The sequence below is a fragment of the Liolophura sinensis genome, chromosome 13, assembly GCF_032854445.1.
Source record: "Liolophura sinensis isolate JHLJ2023 chromosome 13, CUHK_Ljap_v2, whole genome shotgun sequence".
NCBI lineage: Eukaryota > Metazoa > Mollusca > Polyplacophora > Chitonida > Chitonidae > Liolophura > Liolophura sinensis.
This window is the reverse complement of record NC_088307.1, coordinates 20566092-20582736: the sequence shown is the minus strand read 5'-3', so window position 1 is coordinate 20582736 and position 16645 is coordinate 20566092. Positions and strand designations below refer to the sequence as shown.

The 16645-nt window shown below is 40.9% G+C and overlaps 1 protein-coding gene across 1 annotated transcript; it reads right to left on the bottom strand.

Moving 5' to 3' along the window:
* Positions 1–3445: 3445 nt before the first annotated feature.
* On the bottom strand, positions 3446–14878 carry LOC135480644 (uncharacterized). The gene is made up of 7 exons (XM_064760538.1): positions 14612–14878; positions 12154–12445; positions 10426–10995; positions 9088–9224; positions 7449–7695; positions 6026–6112; positions 3446–4446 (listed from the first exon to the last, which is right to left on the bottom strand). The coding sequence occupies exons 1-7, from the start codon at positions 14873–14875 to the stop codon at positions 3824–3826; spliced, it is 2220 nt and encodes a 739-aa protein (XP_064616608.1). The 5' UTR covers positions 14876–14878; the 3' UTR covers positions 3446–3823.
* Positions 14879–16645: the final 1767 nt, after the last annotated feature.

Below are 16645 nucleotides of genomic sequence, written 5' to 3'. Positions count from 1 at the left end.
ATCTGACGATGAGCTGACCCACCGAGCAGAACTGAATCGCATGCAGTGACGCGTGGTATTAACGGTATGACCAACGAATCTGTGACTATCGACTGTAAAACATTAGGTTTTAAACGATGCCATCGTTAGATTTTTAGAACCTACATTCGTGAAGTGAAGATGAATGTGCTGTAATACAGTGGATGAAATGAAGTTTCTTCTGACTCCAACGAGAGCAAATCTGTAATACTGATCTGAAATTCGGTAAATCAAAGCAGTCCGGTGATTTGTGTTCGGCAATGTTTGTCTTCCGAAGAAAGAAATTCTCACATTTCCCGAAAATAAAATCGTGTCCCCCCGAATTTAGCGATTGGTCACGCCACCTGCAACAAACTTTGTTTTTTTTTTATTAAATCATATCCTGGCCGAATCGCTGGAAATGTGACCATTTTGTATTACGCAGCTAAAAAGGTGCGAACCAGGACATCCATATTGATGAGAAGGTGTGAAGAAAATCATATCTGTTGAATTGAGTGAGTGGACTTCGGGTTTAACGTCGTACTTAACAATTTTTCAGTCATGTGACGACGAAGGAATCCTTCGAGTGCATGCAATGTGCCTTCTTGTTGCAGGACGGATTTCCACCGCTCTTGTATCTAGTCCTCCTTCACCGAGACGGCTTACCGAAGGCAAGTATGGCACCCCGCCCGAGCCATTATACTGATATGGGTCAACCAGTCGTTGCACTATCCCCTTCATGCTGAACGCCAAGCGAGGAAGTTACAACTTTCTCTTTTAAATATTAAAGACCATATTTGCAAATATTTTTTCACGCTCTTTCATCAGATTTTGGGATTTTTATGTTTTCTTATGGTAGGTATCCACAAATTTGTTGTTAACCATATCGTGCTTTATAATAAACGCGGAACAACAATGAAGAGATTGATAAAATCCTTATGGAATAGTGAATATACGCTACACATATAAAACTGTCATTAATTAAGATTCATGTAATTGTCTTATTAGACAGTAAGATGGATAAAATGTGCGTATCTCTTGATATTTTTCATATGAATATATAAATTATCATGTAAGACAGTCCTCATTTGCCCACATGGGTCACCCCACCTGTGGTTTCAGAAAAGTTAAAGAAATGTAACTGACGTAAGAAGTGATGTTTGAATGATTAGTTTGACACTGGAATTGCTAGTAAATTTTCAAAAATGTAGGTAACGTGCCGTAGGGAGATAAACAAGGCTTGATTCGTTTTATAGTTTTGGTTAGTAAGTTAATTGAAAAAATTCTGCATGTTCTAGTGTATGTTATTATCTTACAAGATAACACCACACAGTTATTTATTTATTTATTTGATTGGTGTTTTACGCCGCACTCAAAAATATTTCACTTATACGACGGTGGGCAGCATTATGGTGGCAGGAAACCGGGCAGAGCCCGGGGGAAACCCACGTCCACCACACAGTCAGAAAGTAGTTGTTTTATTGTATAATCTCGATATGGTTTGTGTATTGTGAAGATTATTTTGATATTTGGCTGTTGGTTGAATCGACTCGACGAATTCGACAAATGAAATTAAAATAGGACAATTCAGTGGGGAGGCGGCATATTTTTAAATTTTTTTACATTGTTACGCCAATAATGGATTGTAGCGCAACGTCTACACCCTTATAATGTATCATTTTCTATTGTAACGTCGTACTGTCTTTAATATGACGTCATCATGATGAGCATGGAAAGGAACATTTGACAGTAATAAAATGACATCAAAGTCCTGCTGCCGGGCGTTTGACAAGTCCCCATTTCAGTAGCCCATTTCATTTAGATGATTTATCGAATGCTAAAATCACATGAAATAACGCATGTCCGCCATTCTTTCCACTGTATTTCATTTTGATGAAATGGATCGATAATTGCGCCGTGAAAACGCGGATTTAGACCATAGCTGACCTTGTTTTGGTGTATTAACATCCTGGTATTTTTCGTCCAGTAAATTTGGTCGTGGGACGGGAATTTGACTAAAAATTTCGTTTTGCTATATTTAAAAGGAAATAAAACTTTTTAAATTGAAGAAGTTGACCTCTTCGAATGTGGAGTAAGGACCATATTTGAAACATTGTCAGTTTTGAAATAAACACGACTTCTAAAATCAGAATATTGAGACTTTTAAGTAAGTTTGAAATAAAAATTGATCACGTGAAATATTCCTGCTGATTACCATGAAATAAGCCCACTTTTGAAAAATTGGTAAATTTGTATTTCAAAAGTAACCAGCATGTTTTTGTCAAAACTAATCGATTTATATTTCAGGAATGGCCTCTTCTTAATTGAAAAATGGCCTCTTCTTATTTCAAAATGGGCATTTATAGGCCTCAATATTGGTGGAAGGCAAATCATCTCCAACGAACTCTGTCGGTCGTCTGTTGCTACCAAGTGCACGAAAGTATAGTGGATACAAAGGTACATGGAATATGCATGTTATTACAAAAATTTTATACTCATGTAAGTCTGGCCAGATGATACTGAAATCCATTTGGCCGTTCTCACCTCCAGCCTGGTACAAAACAATGCACCAATATTTCGTTTATTCGTTTCGATTAGCCAGTTCTCTAAGAACAAGCCTATGGAATTGTTAAACCTTTCGTCAAAAACTAAGTAAATAGTCCAGCTGTTGTACTCGATATCCTATATAAACTCTTCCTGGAAATGAAACTAAGTGTTCGAGACCAGCAGTTGGAGAGCGAGGGTAAGAAACAGGCAGTCGAAAATGGTCGGACTTCGGAAGAGAGAGAACAGCTCTGGTAACTTTCGATCATTGCTAACATAACATATAGATCAAGCACATCCTTGGTAAAGTACATGTATTATAAAACTGGCACACCGTGAGTATTGTAAATAAAATGTATTTTACGGTACTTGATCTGATGTGTTGAACTTGATTACTTCGCCCACGCAACTAATCTATAAAGCTGAGAGTGCCTTATAAAGGACACAAGCTCCCTTTTATTCTCCCTTGTGCATAAGTTACACTCTGCTAAAGGACTCCCGTATCAATATGTATTATTTGTTTCTTTTACAGATATGCCTCGTTTTGATCACATATTATTGACATTAGAAATTATTTATTTATTTATTATTTATTTGATTGGTGTTTTACGCCGTACTCAAGAATATTTCACTTATACGATGGCGGCCAGCATTATGGTGGGAGGAAACCAGTCTGAGCCCGGGCGAAACCCACGACCATCCGCAGATTGCTGCCACACCTTCCCACTTACGGCCGGAGAGGAAGCCAGCATGAGCTGGACTTGACCTCACAGCAACCGCATTGGTGAGAGGCTTCTTGGTCATTACACTGCGCTAGCGCGCTAACCAACTGAGCCACGGAGGCCCCCGGCATTAGAAATTAATTATGAGAAGGGACCTCAGCGTGCTAGCGCAGAACAATTGCCCAGGATTCTTTCGCTAACGAGATTATTGTGAGTTCATCCAGCTCATGCTGGCTTACTCTCCGGTCGTAAGTGGGAAGGTCTGCCGGCATCCTGCGGAAGAACGTAGCTTTCCCCATGCTGTGCACGGTTCCCTCTCACCATGATGCTGGTCGCCTTCGTAAAAGCGAAATATTTTTGAATACGGCTTAAAACACCAAATACATAAATAACACATATGAGAAAACCCAATCAGCCTTAGAATAACAATCTGCAATCCATTCAAAAGTACCGTTTATTAATGGTGAACAACCGCGTTACATCGGAATTGTTAGAAACGTACATATAGTCATCTCAAACAAGCTTTCAAACTGATGGATGACGATTACATCGTGTTCTGTTCATCCCATGTTTCCTGAAGTGCAAGAATTAGCAAGGTCATTCCAGTGACCTCCAGCGAAACACAACATGACATACGCATCGCCCCAAACGTCACACTGAATGTACCGGTCCTTGGCGTAGGGATAATGAAAGAAGAATAATCTGGCAGCGATATGCTCTTTGTTACAAGGGTTGGGCACGTTGGGTTCTAAGGGCCCTGGACCTTGGACATGTTCGATTGAGCTCTCCACCACACAACGCATGTCCCTGGGGTCCCAGATAAAGCCGCGCGGGCAATCGCTAAGCCAAGCGTTTCCCCAGACGTCGCAGGTGATGAATTTCGTGTTGTCGTACACGTCGGCAAAGAGCATGTGCCCTGCCAGTATGGCTTCCACTGTGCAGGGGTTGGTCAGGTCGGATCCCAAGGGGATTCTTGTACCGTTGATGCTCCCGGGGGTCCCGTGTCCAAGCCCACACGTCTGTGTCACGTGGTTGTACACCTGGCCCTCGGGACACTGGACGATGTAAACGTTACCGGCGAAGTCACACATGAGATACCTGTCGAGATGGTGGGGATGTGGGAACTTCAGCCGGCGGTCAAGAAGGTGCTCTCTCGTACAAGGGTTTGGGAATTCCCAAGACACTACAAACAATAAGAGAACATGATGAATCTAACAGGTTAATTTCCTGTGTAGGAGTGAGTGAGTGCTTAGGGTTTAACGTCGCACTTAACGTCGCACTTAACAATTATCCATCCTGCAACAAGAAGAAGTGACGTGATAATGTGAGTGAAGCATTCGACTCATGGTACTGGTGTGACGTGATAATGTGAATGAAGAATTCGATATACAGTACTGATGTGACGTGATAATGTGAATGAAGAATTTGGCACATGGTAGTGGTGTGACGTGACAATGTGAATGAAGAATTCGACACATGGTAGTGGTGTCACGTGATAATGTGAATGAAAACTTCGGCACATGGTAGTGGTGTGACGTGATAATGTGAATGAAGAGTTCGGCACATGGTAGTGGTATGACGTGATAATATAGATGAAGAGTTTGACACATGGTAATGGTGTGACGCGATAATGTGAATGAAGAATTCGGTACGTGGTAATGGCATGACGTGATAATATAGATGAAGAATTTGACACATGGTAGTGGCGTAACGTGACAATGTGAATGAAGAAATCGACACATTTTAGTGGTGTGACGTGATAATGTGAATGAAGAATTCGGCACGTGGTAGTGGTGTGACGTGATAATGTGAATAAAGAATTCGACACGTGGTACTGGTCTGACGCGATAATGTGAATGAAGAATTCGGCACGTGGTAGTGGTGTGACGTGATAATGTGAATAAAGAATTCGACACATGGTAGTGTTGTGACGTGACAATGTGAATGAAGAATTCAATACATGGTAATAGTGTGACGTGATAATGTGAATGAAGAATTCGATACATAGTACCTATGTGATGTAATAATGAAGAATTAGGTATAGGGTACTGGTGTGATATGTGAGTAAGAGATTTGACACATGATAGTTGTGTGACGTGATAATGTGAATGAAGAATTCGACACATGATAGTTGTGTGACGTGATAATGTGAATGAAGAATTCGATACATTGTACCGATGTGATGTAATAATGAAGAATTAGGTATAGGGTACTGGTGTGATATGTGATTAAGAGATTTGACACATGATAGTTGTGTGACGTGATAATGTGAATGAAGAATTCGACAAATGGTAGTTGTGTGACGTGATAATGTGAATGAAGAATGCGGTATATGGTATTGGTGTGACGTGATATATGAGTGAGATATTTGACACATGGTGCTCTTGAGAAGTGATATATGAATAAACTTGACACATTATACAGATTACAAGTTTTTGATAGATATAGCATACTGCTCTAGAGAAGTGCATGAATGGATTTGACACAATAACGACGAAGAGCAATACGTGACAGTAAGATGTGACATTAGGAACTGTCCATGATTGGCGGATTTGACACGGAATGCAGCTGAGGAGAGATATAATAAAGTTGGATGTGACAAAATACTGATGAGGGGAAGAATATTAATTTCCCAAATTCCAAAAGATTTATGGAAAGAATATGAACGCTGGATGGAAGGAGCAGTATGAAAAAATTCTGATTTGATACCGAAAATGATAAGATTGGTACACAATTACCAGGCGTGATAAAACAGCGTTTACCTGTACACAGTCCTAACTTGAAATCGATTAGATCAGCAGGAGTACATTCCCTTTCGATCCCTTTGTCGATGCAAACTACCTCAGGCTCTGTAAAACAAACGAGAGTTGCTTGAGTAAGAGGATCTTTGAAAAGAGCGGAATTTGATCACCATGGAGGGCGTGTAATTTACTACTGTTTAAAAATTTACACGAATAGTTAGAAACAATAATACCACCCTGTCTGTGGTAAATTAACAACAGAGCGTATTTTTACGCATTATCAATCTGCCAATTCAAACATATCACACTGTCGTTACTGCTCTGGTTTTACTCTCTATTATGGTGGCCTTTGCCATTAGCTTTTTTAAAAACATTTTCTGCTCATTTACAATTATTCAGGGGGCTTTCTCTTGAATCTTACCATTATGAATGTCAGAATTTGAAGCAGATGCGAAAGGAAAGTTACGCAGAAACAAAAACATTTTACACAAATTTGATAAATTCAACTGTTAACCTTAGAAAAACAGTAGAAGGGTTTTCTCGCGCGGTGGACAGATTTTCAACGTGGTGGATAGGTAACACTTGGGAACTAAACATAAAAACTGTACAGCTTAGCACTTCCCGTCATATTACTTACATATTTTCTCAATGACTGAATGGCGTTTTGCGCATTGTAAAGGCGAATGTTTCACTTTTAACATGGCATTTCTTATACTTGACATAGTCTACATTCGGATATACAGCCACAGTCGATCCGACCTATCCTTGATTCGAACTTCAGATTTTTAATTCCCAGTTAATTGTTTTTAAATGTATGTTTGTTGCCTAGGTTAGGCAAGAAACATTTACTGGGTATTATGGGGCTTTTGCTGTAGTGTCACTCCTACACTAAAACAAGCTAAGTAGACTAATTCCCCACGTTTAACGTTTACTTAAGCCCTAAATTCAACGTGTGCGTATGCGTAATACTGAAAACCCGAAATTTCAACGAGTGCGTAAGACTGGAAGCGCAAATTTCAGCGTTTGTTAAACACATGGAGCCCGCATATCACCATCTATGTAAAACTGGAAGCCCGGGATTCAACGTTTGCGTTACTCTGGAAAAGTGGATTTAAACGGTCGTGTAACACTGGAAGCTCGCAGTCCAACGTTTACGTGACACTAGAAAGCGGGATTTGAACGGTCGTGTGACAATGGAAGCTCGGATTTCAAAGCGAGTTTTAGAAAGTAAAATTAAACACTCTTATCATATGCGTCTTTACGCAAGCAAATTTATCAGTCATGTTCCAAAACTCAAGACGGTAGGTTTCACGTATATGCTCGGGTTTCTACAGCTACAAGAGAACTCAATTATATTTGAGGTTGACGTTAAGCACTATTGCCAGATCAATGAAATAATATACAATTATATTTATGAGTAAAAAGTTATAATTATGTAACTTACTTCTGTCAACATGGATTTCGTCTCTTGGCATAACTTTCGATACTGACTCGCAGATTTTGGAATTGTTAACTCCAAAGCTGTACGAATGGCCTTCTATAGTGATATACAGTGTTCTTCCGTCATTGTCAAGGTAGATCACCGAGGGCTTGTCGAGGGTCGCCACGGACTTGATCTCGTAGTAAGCCACACCTGGATTAGGGTTATTGTAGGCGCCGTACACGATGGCAGAGCTGCAGTTGACCCATGTCTGAAATTGGTGTTAAAATTGAGTAATCTAGTGTCCAAAGACAATGATTATAAATTTTTTTTATAAATGTGATCAGTCCGGGCATAAAACTAGTGAATGGGGGTGGGGAAATTGGTTTTTATAAATAATACCATATCACACATTCCATGGAGGCAGACAATGACTTGATATATATAAAACACAGAGTGATGACACTGACAAGGAGGAGAACAGACTAAATATCTATTTTAGAGGCACTAGTGTTGATGTAAATATGCAATATATAACTAGATGTCTTAGATATCTCACATTTCATCTACCAAATCGACACCGATGCTGAGACTTTATCACTTTTCATGTTGTCACATGTTAACTCTCAACTGACAACACACAACATTATGAGTAATTCTAGGCCAGTGACGTGGGTCAGTTGGTAAGCGCGCTAGGGCAGCGTAATGACACCGGAGCCTCTCATCAGTGAGGTCGCTTTGAGTTCAAGTCCACATCATGCCGACTTCCTCTCCGGCCGTAAGTGGGAAGGTCTGCTAACAACCTACGGATGGCCGTGGGTTTCGCCCGGACTCTGTCTGGTTTCCTACCACCATATATTCCTGAGTACGGCGTAAAACAACAGCCAAATAAATAAATAAATAAATAAATAAAAAAATAAATAAAATAAACTCACATCACTATATATTTTTACCAAATTCTGCCATTGTTCAGATGGGCGTATAAGTTACTACTTTATTTATTTATTTACTTATCTATTTCATTAGTATTTTACGCCGTACTTTGAAATATTTTACCTATGGCACAGAGGCCAACATTATGGTGAGAAGAAAGTGTGCAGAGCCCGGAGGAACCCACGACCATCAGCAGGCTGGAGGCAAACCTTCCAACGTACGACCGAGGAGGAAGCCAGGAAGAGCTGGACCAATGAGGCCCCCATGTTATATTAAGTATATACCTGAACAATTGGAAGAAAAACTCCAACCGACATTTGCCAAATATTAACACTGTGGCCACTGGTCTGGTTTTCTGTCTTTTATACATCTGCTTGAGTGCATTTTTCCATTTTGCTCACTTTTTACGCAGCTTTCTTAACATGCACCTTACACAGAATACTTGCTCCTAATGCAGTTCGTACTGATAATAATTTCTTGTGCCGTGTTGTGTATTCAAGGTGCTTTACACACAAAGGAGTGGGTGTCTACAACCTAATCCTTGAGAGGGTGTACTTACGTTTGAATTTATAACCGGTCATGCAAGAACTGACATCATGAAAGTGTACTTATCTGACAGACATGCATTATATAGCATTGATAACAAGCCCAAAACTAACAGGTCTGCCTTTGCTCTTGTCCGGTGACATCGGTGAAAAAATTTTCGGTTTTCGTATTAATATTCACTCACCACAAATGCTGTCTCACTGCCGTTGCCGGTGGTGTTTCCCTCTGTGATCGCCACAGTACATGTTGGCGGACATCTCACTTCTTCGTTAGTACCGTTAGTGTGGTTTTTGCCGGGCGTTACAGCGACGTGGATTTTAGCTGGGCAAGGAAAAGAGGTACCACGCATGAAACTGCATATGCATGCGTGTATGGGTGTGTGCGTTCTAGCATCATACAGACTCTCTGTTTAGTTTATATGCTTGTGTTTTAACAATTTTCATATGAAGAATGAATGATTATGGCTTAACGCCACATGGTCAATATCTCAGCTGTACCGTGGCGAATATATGAAGAGAAGGACTCATTAAGTGTGTGTACATATATTGTGACTTCTTTGTTCAGCGGCGAGTGTCCGTGCTGAAATATTAAGCCGAACACACCAGTCATGATTTCTCTCTCCTGTTTCCTTGCTCTAACATCTTAATCTTGAGCGACAAGTGTGGCAGCGACAAGTACCAGTACTTTTTTTAGTAGTCATTGCTTTTTTTTACAATAATGACGGCAATGAGTTCTTCGAGTCGAAACAAAGCTTATGGATTAGAGAAAATGCCCTTACCGCATTTTTCTTACAGAATAATACAGAAGTCCAATTAACGCTTGGCCATGATGTTATGTGTCACTACCGCAAGGTAATTTTGGTATTAAATACGACCAATACGACTATTTTTACGGACTGCTGAATATACGCTACGCGTTAAACGAAACAGACGGGAGGACTCGTCAACCTTGTTCAATGAGCAACATCTAAAGGCTGCTTTGGGTGCGCAACTTAAAACGCCCTTTCACACTTTAATTGCCAAAAAAAAAAAAAAAAGAAAAGATGCGCTGCATTATTCTCATTTCAACCCAGACCACTTCGGCGGCCTAATAGTTAACACCTGGAATTCCAATCTAATATTATGATTTCTCGTCGTCATATGACGGAAAAAAACCGGGTCAGGTCATACCAAAGACTTCAAAAGTGATACTGGTTGTTGCCTCGCTTGGCGCTCGGCGTTAGAGCAAGGAACAGAGGCTTATTACACAAGGTCAATTCCGACTTAAGTCAAAATTTGAAATACAAGCTATTTTTAGGCTTTAGAAATTTATATTTTGTCCACCTCATAAATGGTGTCTTAAGACAAACGTGCCCAAATTTAAACTTTCAGTACCAAAAACTAAGCACCATAAAGAGAATTGAAATTTTAACTGAAGTCCGAAACGGCTTTGTGGAATCAACCCCATGACCGCTGAGCATTATCTTAAAAAATAAATAAATAAAATTGTATATCGTAATATCTTCAGTCAACACGATACCTACTTTTACACGTTGCTTCTTGCATTTGTTGCTTCAAGAATTCGATCTTGGAGAAGTCTTGAACCAGGAACACATGGGTGCAGTCAGGGTCTGTGGCAACATCATTCAGTTCGCGTTTGTCAATACCACTTCCCACGCCTACGGCAAACAAGGTAATTTGCATACTGCGTGCGCGCGCAGCTTCGCGTACTGTAGCAGCATGATCATTTGACTGGCCGTCTGTTACCAGAATTATAGCGCGCGCTACATTATTACGCGCGCCAAATTGTGTCGAAAGGGATCTGTCTACAGCGACACTGATGGCAGCTGCGGTGTTCGTTCCTCCTCCCATAAACTGAGTGCGATTTACATGACTGATGAGTTCGGAGCTGGTATGATATGTGTTCAGATCGAATTCCACGTGTACTCCTCTACTGTATGAAAGGACGGCTAACTGTGTGGCGGCCGGTCCGATGTGAAAGGCTTGTATCCATTTGATGACGAACTGCTTCGCTTTTTCAAAATCCCTGGCACCGACACTTCCTGAACAGTCCAGAATAAACACGGCGTCAAGTGGTTTATCTCCGCTGCAGCCTGTGTTAGACCAGAACATGTGTCAACATCATTTACATGCATTGTATACATGTTTAGCCTCAAATACTGCTAACACCACATGCGCCGCTGTCTGCGCTCGCTTTATATCACTGCCACCAACAAAACAAGCTTGACCTTTGGGATCTGTGCCACGTACGTAGGTCTATGTTTATTTAGGCTTAGGGCTCAAAATTTGTATCCTCCAATGAATATGCATTCAGCAATAAAATCGTTTCAAGTGTTGGTTAGAATCATGTTTTTTGTGCATACTTATATATGTGTATAAATAATTATTAGGAACAAATGTTGAGACAGAGTTCTTATGTTTTCTGACATCACGTCCCACATGTCATCGGGACCTCAGTGACCCCGGCGTCAGAATTATGCTCAAATTTTGCTGGTGATATCAACGATGTAAAGCGGAAGTGGAGAACTCCGCATGCGTTGAAAGGAGTATGCTTTAGGTTTGTTGATGTGAAAAACCACAATTAAATGGACTGTATGCTAATTACTACAACCTCTGTCTCAAGTGTACCCCCACCCAACATGATGTATTAATTTATGCCACCCACCCAACATGATGTATTAATTTATGCTCCCACACCCCACATGACGTATTTATGCTACCCCCCCCCCCCCCACATGGCGTATTCAACCCCCCCCTCCCCAAGCCATGTATTTATGCCCATGCACATGACGTACTATGTTACCCCACCCCACATGATGTATTTATGCCACCCCGCACACACATGGCGTATTTATGCTACCCACCCCACATGACGTATTTATGCCACCTCACCCCTCATGACATGTTTATGTCATCCCACCCCATGTGAAGTATTTATTACACCCCCAACCAACATGCCGTATTTATGCACTTAAGCCCACATGTCATATCTGTATTTATGCCACTCCCAAACTACCTGACGTATTTATTCCATTCCTATCCAACATGACATATTTATGCCCCCAACCCACATCACGCATTTTTACCACCCCCAACCCACATATGTATTTATGCGTCCAGGCTACTTAGTCTTTGGGATATTAAGTTACATGTAGTTGATTCAGTAAGTAAAAAATACACAGGCGGCAATAAGGTTATTGGCGCATATCACCCGGGCATTATTTATTTACTGAGATAACTGTCGCACTTACTCTGTGTGAGAAGATCCGCAGTGGCAGTGAAGTTGGAGGTCGGAGCTGGATTAGAGTTGTGATAATCCTGATGCCAAATTTGAGCCTGCATACTTATCTCCCTTGGAATAGGCTGTCTTTGGTTTATGACCTCTATGTAGAGACGAGCGGCAATGGCAGAGTATAAAGGTTTCCGAAGGTCAGCCCAGGTTACGCTGGGCCAATCAATATGCAGGTTACTTGACAGAATCTTGGAGTAATATATACTAGCGTAAGACGACGTCTGTGTCTGACGGAACTTGTCGTTGTCCACCTGTTCAGAGCAAACAAGAAACAGTGGCTTTCAGTACCTTGTAGTCCTATACCACAAGTCATTGCGTCAAGTAAGTAGACCACCCGTGCTTACACCATACCATGTCATGTCCTATACCCTAAGCTTTACAAACGAGACTGAAATTTGTCTTTTATGGTAAAAATACGCGATGATTGCATGTGTTGGATTTCATCAGTAAAGGTAGCCCCGAAAGACTCCAACTCCTTTTCTTAAACTGGCCTAACGTCATGGGAGTCTCAACGCTAAAACTAACAGTGTTAATTTTCTTCCCCGACGAAGGTCCAGGCCGATTGGCTTCGTTTTCGAACAAGTGTCGCCTCCATACTCGATTTAGAATAGATTTATTACGGCCATGAAGGCTTCCACGGTACGTATACCCTCCTCGTCGACTGCCGCCATGTTGAGCAGCTATACGCATGTCCTGCTTCATAGTGGAGCATTGGGAAGATGGCGACAATCGCGAGGAGTATATATATGGAATATAGCAGCGCATGTTTACAGGGGGTACCATAAAGTTTTTGATAGCTTTAGACAAGCTATAACGCTATGTAGGTCATTTATTGCACTTTGACAGTAGACAGTTAGAGGCGACAACTCTTCTCATATGACGCAATGACCTTGTTCCCTGATTAAAAATGGCGCTGTTTCGCGTGATGATCTTCGCATCAAATTCATTTCGTTGTTCTCTATATCTCCCCAGGTAATATGTAATGTAACTGTGTGTTTTCACAATTCAAAATCATGTTCTTTAAACTTGTGTAACGTGATATAAATGGTAGCATAATTACTTATTTTGCCAATTTATATGCCTTGCTGAGTCGAAGTAATTTCTGAGTGATTGATGACCTAATTTTCGTGACCGTCTGAAGTTTGTCTTGCGATATAATCCCAAATGTTTGAGTAAATATGTTGATAGACATTGGAATGCTGTGTAAAGATAAAGCACACTGGGTATCTTTGAGAGTGTTGTTGTGGATTGATGCTGTAATTTAGTGGTTACTTAGACGAACTGGAAGAATGTATCTTTAGACCGTTACAACATTCTAAGAGGATAAATCATATCTCAGAAATGTCCTGAACTGTTTTCAATGATACAAAGTGACCGCTATAGAGTATTTGATTGCAAGATGTGCTCAGGCAAATTGAAACTGCTTATGTTGTGATAGTGACAGTAAATATACACGTAGATCTGTAGTATTGTGCAAGACATGATGAGGATAACTGTTGTCATTGTGTACATGTTTTGTGTTACAGTGAAGTAGTCAGTAGGTTAAGATATGGGTTACACATACAGCACGTACGAAACATTAATAGTGCACATTCAGTATTGGGGGCTAATGTTACAGTCATAAGTATGAGTTCTGATTTACACACAGTGGCGGGGCTAGTCGAGAAAACAAATCTTCGTTGTGTGTATAAATTGATTTCATGTTATGGTGTTTTAATGAAAGATATGTTACATATATGTGTAGGCAGATTCTACTGTTATCCTGTGTTCTCAGCACACAGGATTTTTGTTTTTTTAATCTCACAAATCTACAATATACCTGTCTTAAGCTTTTTGTTTTTAGTCCTGCACGTTACTCACTGGGCCATGCCCAGCCCACATATAGCATCAAAGAAAATCTGTTGTTTCAATGATGATAAATTGTACTCCATCATTACAGCATGATTATTCTGTTAAATACGTTTATTTATTTATTTGATTGGTGTTTTATGCCGTACTTAAGAATAATTCACTTATTCGACGGTGGCCAGCATTGTGGTAGGAGGAAACAGGGCACAGCCCGGAGGAAACCCATAACCATGCGCAGGTTGCTGCAAGACCGTCCCACTTACAGCCAGAGAAGAAGCCAGCATGAGCTGGACTTGAACTCACAGTGACAGCATTGGTTAGAGGCTCCTGGGTCATTGCGTTGCGCAAGCGGGCTAAGCAACTGAACCACGGAGATCCCCCCCCTCCTCATTGAATACAGCGCACATATTATATCAACTTAACATCAGAATATATTTGACTAACAGGACATTATGTTGGATATGACACAGTATTTTGTTATTAACAATAACGGAATAGAGTCTAACATCACTCAAACATAAAATTAACACAATTATTTTTTAGTGTAATGGAGGTTAGGATATGTTTACCTGCCAAATCCCGCCGTCGTAACCCTGCCGGTAGGTGTTGCCATTGTTACCGTCTCTGCTCTCGACAAAAGCCAGACGTCGCAAGAAAAAGTTGTCATCATCAAAGATGCAGGCGTGGTGGATAAGATCAACGACAGCGTCGACCACAGCTGCGCCTTTCGACTCTGCGGTCGTAGTCAAGTCGGTTTCACCCCAGACTAAACCATTGTGTATAAGAACCAGAAACACACTGCAGACAAATCCGACAGCAAGTCTTGTCGCCATGGTTCGTACGTTCTAGACTGTGGACCAGGAGAAGAAATGATCTGTTTTTAAACGTAACTTCTGTGGACCAAGAGTTTAGCTAAGGTAACTCTTATGTCGTCCAGGTTATGCGCCCAATGATTCGTCACAGGGAATTCTACAGCCTTTACACTTGAGGTTGTGTAAATATGTCTACAAGATAACCTTTAATAGTGAAACAGGACCTCTGTCAGTTATTAATTAGCTATGTTTTAATTCCAGCTATACTGCTATGGTATTCATGTGGCTTTACATTAAAGCATAGCGCCGGTACCAGGCACCTGTTTGGATCTTGCGAGCTACAAAGAAGTGAAGCCTACAGATATGTCACTACGGCGAATTAATAAAATTTCCAGAAATTAGTTCCTTATAAGCAAAAAGAGTCGCCTTGTGAAGATGACATTTGTCTTTATATCGCTAGTACACACGAGGGGCAGTTTTGAAGTAAGCATTTTTGGTTCTCCCCGGCTCTAAATTGCCCTGGTAACAATCCAACCCTGTTGTCATGTTCGTTGGAGACCACTTGTCGCACATATAGGACAATCGTATGGTAATACAAATATCGCACGACACGCGTGCAATAAAACGTGTTATGTAGGATAATCGCACATAGAGGACAGTGGTACGGTAATAGCGACGTACCAATATTGCACGACACACGTACGATAGAAAAAAGCGCTTTGTCAAACTGGGCCGTGTACGCTTCAGGTGTCATTTGTCGGCGGTTTACCCACTGTGTTCAGGGTGCTCCACCCACAAAACTGCAAAGTTTTTCTCTGCAAAGCAAAAGTAGTCTCCGCTGAATTAAAGATTTTCTCCGCGGTGCAGTATTTGCGTTGCTAAAGTTTTGTCAGGTGAGGAAATGTCGTCTCCGCGTTGTAAAGTTTTCTCGGTGGGACAAATGTCGTCTCCGCCTTACTAAAGTTTTCTCGGTGGAGCTAATGTCTTCTCCGAGTTACTTAAGTTTTCTCGGCGTGGAAAATGTCGTCTCTGCCTTACTAAAGTTTTCTCGGCTTGAAAAGTTAAAAGTTTCTCCATCGTACAACCGTTGTTCCTGCGCTTCTTATAAGATTTCTCTGCTGTGCAAACGTTGTCTCTACGGTGGACTATTTAAGTTTTCTCAGCCAGGTAAACGTTGTCGCAGCGAGGTAAACGTTGTCTCAGCGTTACGAAAGTTGTCACTGACGCACAAAGTTGTCTCCACGTTCAAAAGTTTTCTCCGCAATGGAAACGTTGTCTCCGTGGTGGAAATGTCTTTATGAAATCAAATAAGGCCCTTGACAGGATAAATCTGTCACGTACATGTCTACCTCTCATACAACGTTTCCCAGCGAAGATAATACCCGTACACTCCTTGCTTTATTTCTTTTTGATGAAGTGAGTTAGGTATTGAACATTATATATGTATAGTATGACGTTTAGGCCGAAAAGCGGAAGGGATGGGTGACAAGATACCTCTTAGATACAATCTGGTAACAGACACGACAGTTTTTAATTATGAAAAATACATCTAAATTTCAAATTGAACCAATTGTTTCTGATATTAACAGAATCTTTTTCGGGCGGGCACACTGAATATCAGAATCACTTATGGCGGCCATGGGTGGATGAAAGATTTTTCCCGCAGGTATTTGCATTCTATACCATGCATATCGTTGAAGACAGAAAGCTTGGCTATGTGAGTAGAGGGATCAAAAACACATTTCAACGTCGTACGTTATAAAGGCAATATATTAAGGCTTCTAAATGTGT

What these genes read in the sequence shown, in the direction of transcription:
- LOC135480644 (XM_064760538.1), bottom strand. Translation starts at nt 14,875, where the DNA reads ATGGCGACAAGACTTGCTGTCGGATTTGTCTGCAGTGTGTTTCTGGTT. An exon ending in GCAGTGAGACAGCATTTGTG is followed by an intron (nt 7,696 to 9,087) that starts GTGAGTGAATAT and finishes CACCAATTTCAG; the next exon opens with ACATGGGTCAACTGCAGCTC. An exon ending in CAAGTTAGGACTGTGTACAG is followed by an intron (nt 4,447 to 6,025) that starts GTAAACGCTGTT and finishes TATTGTTTGTAG; the next exon opens with TGTCTTGGGAATTCCCAAAC.